The 10429-nt window shown below is 48.9% G+C and overlaps 1 protein-coding gene across 2 annotated transcripts in view; it reads right to left on the bottom strand.

Moving 5' to 3' along the window:
* The window catches only part of CAV3 (caveolin 3), a 15803-nt gene extending 5788 nt beyond the window's left edge, over window positions 1-10015 (bottom strand). For both annotated transcript variants that reach the window (XM_011961278.1, XM_011961279.1), the window contains exon 1: window positions 9831-10015. In XM_011961278.1, the coding sequence (XP_011816668.1) occupies window positions 9831-9944 (114 nt within the window). In that variant the 5' untranslated portion in view covers window positions 9945-10015. The remainder of the gene's footprint in view (window positions 1-9830) is intronic.
* Between the last annotated feature and the right edge of the window lie 414 nt (window positions 10016-10429).

Genomic DNA, 10429 nt, shown 5'->3' with positions numbered 1-10429 from the left:
ACTTCTTCCCCACACCTTAGGTTACCAAAATAAACTTGCAGTTTTGCTCCTGACCTTTGCCTACTTGCTGGTTCTTTTGTGCTCGCTCGGCTGGTCTTAGAAAAACAAATCACTAAAGATATGATTGTTTGGGGTATTTCTTTCCAGTACAATGTTTTCTGGGGAAGGGAGTGACTAGAACCAAGTTGCTCAGACAGTGTTGGGCCCCCTTTTCTCATGTGACTTTAGCTCCTGAGCTCCTGCACCCCACCTCAGGTCCCTGATCCCCCTGTGCTCTGAGGCTGGGGATCCCTGAGGATGAGGCCTCGCTCGGGGTGGTGTGTTAGCAGGCAGCACAGTTTACAGGGTGAGACTCTGGGCTGCAGGAGATATGAAAAAGCTGACCTGAGTCAGTAGGGCCTCCCAAGACCTTCCTTGTATAATTTCGGCCCCCAGATTTCTCTGCTGCAGGTTTCATCAGAGATGACTTAATCTGTTATGCAAGCCTGTGGATGGGAGGAGAGGAAGAAAATGGGCCTCATCTTCTCAGGAAGGATGTCACTTCTTCTTGGAGGGCTTCCTGGAGGTGGTGGCTGGCTGGGAATTTGGGGGACTGAGGGATTGGAACAGGGATGGAAAAGTCATATTCACTCCCCATGCCTATGGATCAAATCCCCAGGGCCTTGATCCTGTTGATTGAGATCATTTTTCTTCCATGTATTCATCCATACATCCACACCCCACTGAGATGGTTTGGATGTTTGTCCCCTCCAAATCTCATGTTGAAATGTGATCCCCGGTGTTGAAGGTGGGGCCTGGTGGGAGGTGTTTGGGTCATGGGGGCGGACCCTTCACTATGGCTTGGTGCCCTCCCTGTGGTCATGAGTAAGTTCTTGCTGTGCTGGTTCACATGAGAGCTGGTTGTTTGAAAGAGCCCAGGATCTCTCTTGCTCCCTCTCTCGCCACGTGATACGCCAGCTCCCTCTTTGCCTTCTGATATGATTGGAAGCTTCCTTAGGCCTCACCAGATGCAGATGCCTGCACCATGCTTCTTATATAGCCTGCAGAACCGTGAACAAAAATGAATCTCTTTTCTTTATAAATTACCCACCACCTATCCATCCACTCATTCATCTATCCATCTAGCCACCTATCCACCTGCTCATCTATCATCCATCCATCCATCCGTCCGTCCACATCCATCCATTCATCTGCCTACCTACACATCCAAATAAATACTGATTGATTACCCACTTCGCCTAGGCACACTACCTCTTGAGCAGTGCTTAGCACAATACTTGGCACATGGTGCTATTGTGATGGTAATATTGCTCAATGATGGTAATTATTCCTTCAGGTGCTCTGAAGTTTCCTTCGAAAATGTGTCTCAGAAATTCTTTTGACATCCTGGATTATTCTCCAGCCTACCTAGTTATAAATGTGTGTGTGTGTGTATGTGTGTGTGTGTGTGTATCTCAGTCTGTGCTGATAAGATGGATGGAGTCCTCCTTTCTTTACAGTAATAATTACAGTACTTACAGTAATAACCCTACTGCCAATGGCCTCTGTATATGTCTTTTAATTATCTTTCTTCTTCTTCTTTTTTTGGTGTTTGCAGAAGCCGTTGGTGCTAACATTTGAATTATTGCCAGGGATTGCCTTTGGGGGCTGTGTGTGGGGCAAGTGCTCTATTTTCTGTGAATCTCAGAAAACGTGCTCTCAGAGGGCTGGGCTGGGCTTGGAGGAGGCAGCTGTTCCCTTAGCTCAGATTTGAGCATTGAGAGAGCTTTGGCCACAGCATGCTAGTTTGGGGAGATATTTATAAGGCCCAGCTCAGGCAGCTCTAGGCCGTCATGCCAGTGTAGCACAAGCACATAGTGACTTCATTTCTTAATTCCTTTCCAAAAGCAGAGAAGAGATGGCTTTTTCTTGGAGGGTGGCGGGCTGAGGCTCAGGACATTGTGTGCATTTGGAGAGAGGGGCTGGAGCGTGAGGAAGGGGGAACGATGATGCACATTCTGTCGGTGTCCCCTTCTCTGGCATATTTTTGGAACAGCAAGAGACTCAGTTGATTAATTGAAACCAGCGCAGTCCCCGCAGTCTCTGAGAGGGCGGGGAAAGTGCAGGATAGCAGGGCGGGGGATTGCTTGAGGATGCGGGGGAGGACAGCAGTCACCCACGGTCAAAAATACCTCCCCCAGAGTCCTGCATGACTCAGTCCGTAGGCATTCAGGGCCTTGGACAATTCAAACAGGATATCTGTGGCTGGGGAAATAGCCCTTAGCAGGGGGATAGGTATATGGTCCCAGTATCCACTGGCCACCGAGTTACTGTGTGATTTGGGGCATGGTACTTTCCCTCTCTGAGATGCTGGGTTTTTTGTTTGTTTGCTTTCTTTTTTCAACTCTAACAGAGACGATTGGGCCAAGATCTGTAGTGACACGGAGTTAGCTTCAGAGTCAGCAAACCCAAGCGAGAGGCTTAGCTTTTGCTAGGTCCCAGCTTCCTCCCCTATTACCTTGTTACTTACAAGGCAGTTCACAATCAGTGTGCCCTGTCTCCCAACAAGGTGATTACAGAAGTTGAGAGCGCTTAGAAATATTCACAGAAATTTGATGCAGTAATTTTATGTTTATTGAATCTAACAATACAAATTGGTGCTTATAACTGCACGGCTGTTTTCATTTTTCCAGTGATTAATTTTTGTTATATTTTGCAAAAGTAGAGCTGTACAATGGATTGGAATAATAATATTAAAACTGGTCCTTCACTCAGTTTTAGAGGCACTGGCCTATAAAATAGGAAGTAAAATGAGGTGATAGCTGCAAAAACTGTAGAAATGGAGAAGCTCTGCAACTTTTGTTATAATTGGTAGCAACAAAATAATGGAATTCTGTACAACCTGGGATAACCACGGTAACACACACAATGTATTTGGCCCTTTATGCATGCCAGTTTGAGGTCACATATCTTACATGTGTTATTTCACACGGCATGTAAGGGACTGGCAGAGTGATGCTCAGGTCAGCCTGACAGCAGGGTCACTGAAGGGGCCAGATACCCTAGCAGGGCCTGAGGCACAGAACACAGCACAGGCTGGCTCTGATGGGAGGAGGAGGTGGCCAGGCATCATCTGGAGCTTGCAGTTGAGAATATCTCTGACTCATCCTTCAAGAGGATGCTCTTGGAATTGAGAGCATCCTAGGTAGGACCATATACCTACCCCCATCCTAGTGCCCTCCAGCCCTTCTCTTCAGCTCCAGGTCTACCTTAGGGGACCTAGGGCACCTGGGCTGGGGCACAACAGGACTTGGGTTTATGTAAAGGAGTTGGGAAGAGACTGAGATAACAGAGGGCTGCAAAGAGAGAGAGGAGGAGAAGAACCTGCCAGAAAAAGCTCCTCAGCAATCCACTAAGCCCTGATCTTTGCCTCACTGCCTGTCCCTTCCCATCCACTCTTCTGCCCTCTCAGTCTCTGCCTTCAAGAAATTTGGTGCATATTGGAATGGGGAACAATAGAAGCACCTTGGGTGGAGCTCTAGGCTTGGCTGTGCATGAGCTTTCGGTGGGTGGTTAGCTGGTCTCCAAAGATGACCCTCCATTAGTCATGCTTCTCAGTGTTTGTCCTCAGGTAGTCTCAGCCCATCTTGAGTCTGGGCTTGCCCTGTGACTCACTTTAACCACAAGAATGTGGCAGAAAGGATGTTGTGCAGTTCTAGAACTAATCCTTCAGAAAGACCAGCAGCTTCTGCTTTTAGGAGCTTTAAGCCCCCATGTTAGAAGTCCACTTTTATACTTTGCTCTGGAGACTGGTAGAATTAGAAACGCACTGCTGAATGCTGCTTGAGAGACTAATGGAGAGGCCATGTGAATGAGGAGGCCTGAAACTACACAGAGATAGAGGGCCAGCCACCCCAGCACCACAGCTGAGCTGTGCCTCCCAGCCATCTCTGCCAGTATTCCAGGGCTATGAGTGAACCATCTTGGATGTTCCAGCTTGGTGGAGCCCCCAGGTGATTGCAGCCTCAGCCACCATCTGACTGTAGCTGCATGAGAGGCCCCCAGTGAGACCAGCAAGACTGCCAAACTGAGCCCTGCCAACCCACAGAACTGTGAGAAATCAAAAAATGGTTGTTTCCTTAAGCCATTAAGTTTTGGAATGATTTGTTACTCAGCAATTGGTAACTGATACTGTCTGTCTTTAAGGAAAACAAGGGATAACTCTGGGCCCCAGGTGTCTTCTGTAGGATGAATGGGACTTGGTTGCTGACAAGCTGACAGGTTTGAGCATGAAACTTCTTTTTTTTTTTGAGAAGAAGTTTTGCTCTTGCTGTCCAGACTGGAATGCAGTGGTGCGATCTCGACTCATGGCAACCTCCGCCTCCTGGGTTCAAGCAATTCTCCTGCCTCAGCCTCCTGAGTAGCTGGGGTTAGAGGTGCCCACCACTACATCTGGCTATTGTTTTGTATTTTTAGTAGAGATGGGTTTTCATCATGTTAGCCAGGTCAGGTTTTGAACTGCTGACCTCAGGTGATCTACCTGCCTTGGCTCCCTAAAGTGCTGAGATTACAGGCGTGAGCCACCATGCTTGGCCTGAGCATGAAACTTTTATGCCCAAACATGAAATGCAAACATTCACCAGCTCAGCTGAATAACTTCTGGGGGCAAGGCCAAGGAATCTGCATTTTAATAAGTGCTCCCACCAGTGGACCCTGGGAAAGTGGACTGCATTTTGAAAAACTCTAGATCAGTTGATACTCAGGAGTCCTCATAACACTAAGTTGTAATACCTCAGTGTGAATTAGTCTGATGTAGCCTTTCTTAGAGGTCATTGACAGAGGGCAAGACATTTCCAAAAGGAAGGAATTGCCAATATGAAATGACAGGTGGATTGGATGACCCTCCATTATTTAGTTTTAACCTGCCCTTCTTGCCTTCTCTCCCATAAATTCCCTTTCAGATGCTCTGTCCTAATCCTCTTCGATAGTTCATTATTCCCCTGCAGACAGAGCAGCGGTGAAGTGTTATCTGTTGTACCCACTATGACTAGCTGATGGTTCATGGCTTCCATGGAGCAGTGCTGTGATCCATTAGTCATGTCTGCCATGAACACTGGAAGGGGCAGTGGTAATGACAGCCTCTCACATTTGCTGACTCTGCCCAACATTCTTCCCAGTGTTGGGAAAGCCATTGCTTATTCCATTTCTTCATGGAAAACTTTGTTCCTCCATTTCACATTTTTAATTTTTCTCATTTTTATAATGCACCATGGATGCCACCTCTCCATAAAGCTGGCTTCTGATTTTTCCCTATGAAAGTAATTCTTCCTCTCCTAACCTCCCATGACACTTAACCTGGCACTCATTTATGGTGTTCAGCACCTTCTCCTGTATGTTCTCATCTCATTTTCTCCCCAGGGCTGGATTCCTCTCCAGGGGAGGTACCAGGTCAGTTTCATCTTTGTGTGACAGGGTGTCCCTGATGGGCACAAACCTGGAACAAGAGTTTGTAGGGCTGGTGGGCATCTGGTTCCTCTAGGTGTTGTGTAGCCTGAGCTGAGGGGCAAATGGGAGTTTGTTTTTCTGAAGAAAGCAGGCATTCTGTGGCAGATGTGGGTGGAGGGAGTTGGGGAGTAGTATCGTGGAGAAGCTGGGATCCTGTCTATCTCCTTCCGCTGCTTGAAGGGCAACTTGGGAGAAGCTTGCGAGGGAGGAGTTGACTACAGAAGCTGGGAAACCTGCATGACTCTCAGGTTCAAGCATGACTGCTTTAGGACCCTGGGGGCCTATGTGTGAGTCAAGAAAGGGAGATAGAGAGAGAGAGAAGAGAGAGAGGAGAGAAAGAGAGAGGAGAGAAAGAGAGAGGAGAGAGAGAGAGCACTGTCAGTGAGGTGGCCCTAAGCCTTCTCAGAAATAAATTGGGGACAGTGTGGGGTGGCTCTGAGGTCCTGAGGTATACCTATACTGGGGCTAGAACCTTTCCAACCTGGCTGTGAAGGTTGAGGCATCCTTGGGTGTACCCACTGGTGAGCTGAGAACCCTGAGGACTTTTGGCAGACATTCCCGTCCCCGCAGCCTGGAGGGCTTGCATGCAGTGAGCCTGTCCTGCTCATCACCATGTCCTCTGGGATAGCACAGTGACTGTGCTGAGCAGGCATTCAGTAGCGATTTGTGGAATCAGTGTTGATGAGGAGGCAAGTGGCAACAGGAATGAGGGTGTGCTCCCCCCAGTTCCTCAGCTCCAATCTCCATGACCTTCTACGCTGCCCTGGGCCCCCAGCCTTGGAGACCACAGTTGAAGTCTGTTGGGGTGTACGGGGCTTTTCCTCTGTCCTTGGCTGCCTGGGTTTAAGGGCAGGGCCAAAAAGGGGTGCCACCCCTCTACTGGGGGTCAAATCCATGGATGTAGTATGTCTATCTCCTACTCTTCATCGCTGACTTTTTAAAATGTGAAACAGAAGCGCCTGGTGGCACCAGGGACTTGGGCCCAGAGAAGGCAAAGGATTTCCTCAGAGTCACACAGCAAGTTACTGTCCGGTCTTGGACCAGAACTCGAGTCTCTGTAGCCAGGTCCTATTCCAGCCTTCTTTCCTTGCCAATCATCTTAGCCCATGAGGAACCTGCTACCACCTGTGAGGCCACCTTGCCACCTGCCACCTGGGGCACTGCCAGGGCCTCCTGCACCCTCCTCTCAGCCTCTCTCCGGTTTCTCCATCTCTCTCTGTCTCCCTCATTCCCTTTTCCTTCCCATCTCTCTTTTCCTCCATCAATGGCGAAATCCTGGCAATTGAGAGGCTGAACAGTCTGGCTTTATCCCTCCTAGCCACCGTCCCCTCTCTCCTTCTTTCTTTTCTTTATTCTTTAACAGACTGTAATATAGACCTGAAGTCTATCTAAATCTGATATATATCTGAGTCTGCTTTATGATCCTTGTTCTGCAGTAAACTTTTTTCATTTCTCACTCACTAAAAATAAAAGAAAGAAAAAGTCAAATAAATCCCTAAAGCAGAGAATGTCCAAAACATACCAAATAACCACCTCCTCTGGACAAATTATGTGTGGCACCCTTGTTTAGCCTTTGCTATTTTTTCTAGGGCTCGGGGCCTCCAGGAGACGACAGCTCTTAGCCCCAGGAAGGCTGCGTAAAGCCGCTGCATCTGTGCTGCCGCCCCCGCTGCTCCCTCTGCGTCATAATCCAGGCCTGCGGCTTGCAGCTGGCTCCCTCCAGGGCTCCCTCTGTACTTACCACTCATTGTGGGTGTCCTTTAGAAACCGTGTTCCCCCGTGGGGTCCTCTTTCCCATCCTCCTGCAGCCCACCAGGGTGTACCAGATGGTTACCTAGGCGTGACACAGGCTCCTGGCTTAGCTCTCTTGCCTCTAGATTGCAAGCTCTTTGAGACCTTTCTTTGACTCACACCGTCACATCCTTGCTGGGTGCCAGGGACTGTGTTAGACACTTTCAAACCCTTCGTCTCATTCAATCCTCACATTATATTGCACAGTACTGCTCTGAGATTCGTTTACCTGGTGGAGGTAAATGATATTATTCCTACTTTACAGGGGAAACTGAGGCTCAGAAAACCTGGTTGGCTTGTCCAGTGTTATCATTTTTAGGTAAAATGGGCTGGATTTGAAATCAAGTCTATTAAAGTCAAGTCCAGGACTATTCCTGCTAGATCACACTGATGGAAACCATAACTAATAATATTTTACATGCACAATTTTATTTACATGTATATAGTGCTTTATGGTTTGTAAAATTTGTTTCCTAATTTTCCTTATTGCAACTTTCACACAGTGCTATATTATATACTCTATCTCCATCACTCATAATGTATGGAAATATAATATCCAGTGTAATAAGAGCTGTTGTAGAGGAATGCCCTGAGTGAAGCAAGGGGACAGAAGTGGGAGCAACTAATTGCCTGGAGGACTCAGGGAAGGCTTCCTAGAGGAGGTTGCATTGGAGTTGGGCCTTGAAGGCTGAGTGAGGCATTCACCACCTGGAAAAGAGGGGACATGCACTTCTGGCAATGGCACAGGAAGGTACTCTGGTGGGTGGGCTGGCAGGTGGGAGCAAACCAGGCAGAAGAAACAGGTTGGGGCCAGATTGTGTTGGGTTTGGACAGCCACATGGACAGGCTAGGCTTCTCCAGCATGGAGGGGTGCCCCACTGAAAGATCGCAATACAGGCCTGTGCTTTAGAACAAGTCCTCAGCCACACAGTCTGATCCAGTGGCCAGGAGCTTTGAACACTTGAAATGTGGCTAGCGAAACTGAAGAATTCTATATTTTGTTTAACTTTAATTAAAATGTAAACCCTGATTTCATTATTGAAAAATTTTTACAGAATGTTTGAAACAGTACAGGCATGTGAATTGATTTTCACATGTACGTTTTATGAAATCTAAATGCAGAACAAGCATGTTGGATGAAAATGTGAAGTCTGAACTGAAATACTCTGTGGGTGCAGGAAGCACACTGGATTTTAAACTTGAAGACTGTACACTAGTTCATTGATAATTGTTTTATATTGCTTATATGTTGAAATAATACTATTTTAAATATATAGGGTTAAGTAAGAAATATCATGAACATTAATTTCACCTGTTTGCTTTTGCATTTTAAAATGTGGCTGCTAGAAAATTTAAAATTCCTTGTGGTAACAGTATCCTTATTGGACAGCCCTGGCCTGAGATTCCAACACTTTCAGTAGAATCTGAGAGGCCCCAGACACTGGCCCTCTTAACAGCCCCTCCAGTGACTCTGATGCTGGTGGCTGGGGACCCTTCTTGGAGGAACTCTGCTTTAGAAGTTTCCCTCCGAGCCAAGTGCGGAGGCTTGCGCCTGTAATCCCAGCACTTTGGGAGGCAGGAGGATCACTTGAGCCCAAGAGTTTGATACCAGCTTGGTCAACATAATGAAACCCGGTCTCTACTAAAAATACAAAAATTAGCCAGGCATAGTGGTACTCGCCTGTGGTCCCAGCTACTCAGGAGGCTGAGGAGGGAGAATCGCTTGAGCTTGGGAGGTTGAGGCTGCAGTGTGCCGTGAGTGCACGACTGCACTCCTGCCTAGGGGACAGAGTGAGACTGTCCCAAAAAGAAAAAAAGAAAGATCCCTCCGGGTACTGGGTGGAAGTTGGATTGAAGGTGTAGGCCTGGAGGCAGCAGGTCTGTTAGTGTCACCGGGAGGCGAGGAAAGAGGCCCAACTTCAGATATTGGAAGACTCCCTGAGGGCTGGACAACTCTGAGCATTCCTTTCCAGGGTCCCAGGTGCCCTCTGCCCTGTCCTGGCCACTAGACCTGGGGTGAGGAGGGAGCTGGGGGAGGGCTGGGCATGGCCCCTAGCCTTAGGGACAGATGTTGGGCAGTGCTCTGGGGGAGTGAGTGCACCTCGAGGGGCTTCCGGTCCTGCTGGAAGTTGCCCTCTGGGGATTAACCCTGCACCCACTGGAGAGACCACAGAAATGCCCCCTGGCATGGAAAGGAGCCCAACTTGGCCGCCCATTCCTATTCCTCCCAGGATGAGGGCCAGGAGTGAGTGGCAGTAGCGTCACAGTAGTAAGGAGGGATTTTCTTTGTGACTCGCTTCTCCCGCCCTGATTAGCACTTGGGTCATGGAGATGAGGCTAATTTTTTTGCTCTTGATTTTGCTAAAGGTCCTTGGGTGATTTACAAGCCTTTTTTGGGGGGTGGGGTGGAGTGGGGTGGGGTGATACAGAGACAACAGAGCAACAAGTCTCTTTTCAGGGAAGCTGTATCTGCAGCAGAAGCCCTCCCCTGCCAAGCGCCCACCTCTCACAAGCCTGACACCCTCCGCCCACCAAGGCAGGCCCGCAGAGCCTACCTTGACTATGTCCTCGTTAATGTTTTTGGGGTCTCGGTTCACCAGGTCAATCTCCTTGCAGTGGATATCCTTGACGATCTGGGCCTCGAGGTCTGTGTGCTCTTCTGCCATCATCGCGGAGCTGGGGGGATCCACAGGGGGAGATCCGAGCCGTGTGGCCGGCTGGGGCTGAAAATACTTGGGGCAGAGAGACCAATTCAGTGTCCCCAGACTTATGTCCCTGCCAGCTAAATAGGCCCCACCCAGCATGCCGGCTGACAGCTGTCCCACATAACTTCAGCCTGCCTCTCGCCAAAGCCTCCTGTGGCAGGCCTCCAAGCTAAAATTAAGACTGGAGCTCTTCTGGAAGGCCGATCACTCCTTAAAGGGGGCTGCCTCGGGGCACTGGGCCTCAAGAGAGGGTGCAGAGGGCCTGGCATTGCCTATGCGTTGTGTGGCTGTGGCCAACTTGGCTGTCGCTCTGGGGCCCCTGGAATTTGCCCCACTGCTCTCAGCATTTGGGCTCCTTTGGGGCGCACCGCCCATAGAGGAAAGAGGAGTTAGTCCCTCCTCTGCCTCTGGCTGGCTGTGTGACCTTTGGCACACTTCACCTCTCTGGG

This window comes from Colobus angolensis, unplaced genomic scaffold (genome assembly GCF_000951035.1).
Source record: "Colobus angolensis palliatus isolate OR3802 unplaced genomic scaffold, Cang.pa_1.0 Scaffold544, whole genome shotgun sequence".
Classification (NCBI taxonomy): Eukaryota; Metazoa; Chordata; class Mammalia; order Primates; family Cercopithecidae; genus Colobus; species Colobus angolensis.
The sequence above is the reverse complement of the archived record's forward strand: the minus strand, read 5'-3'. Positions and strand labels throughout refer to the sequence as shown.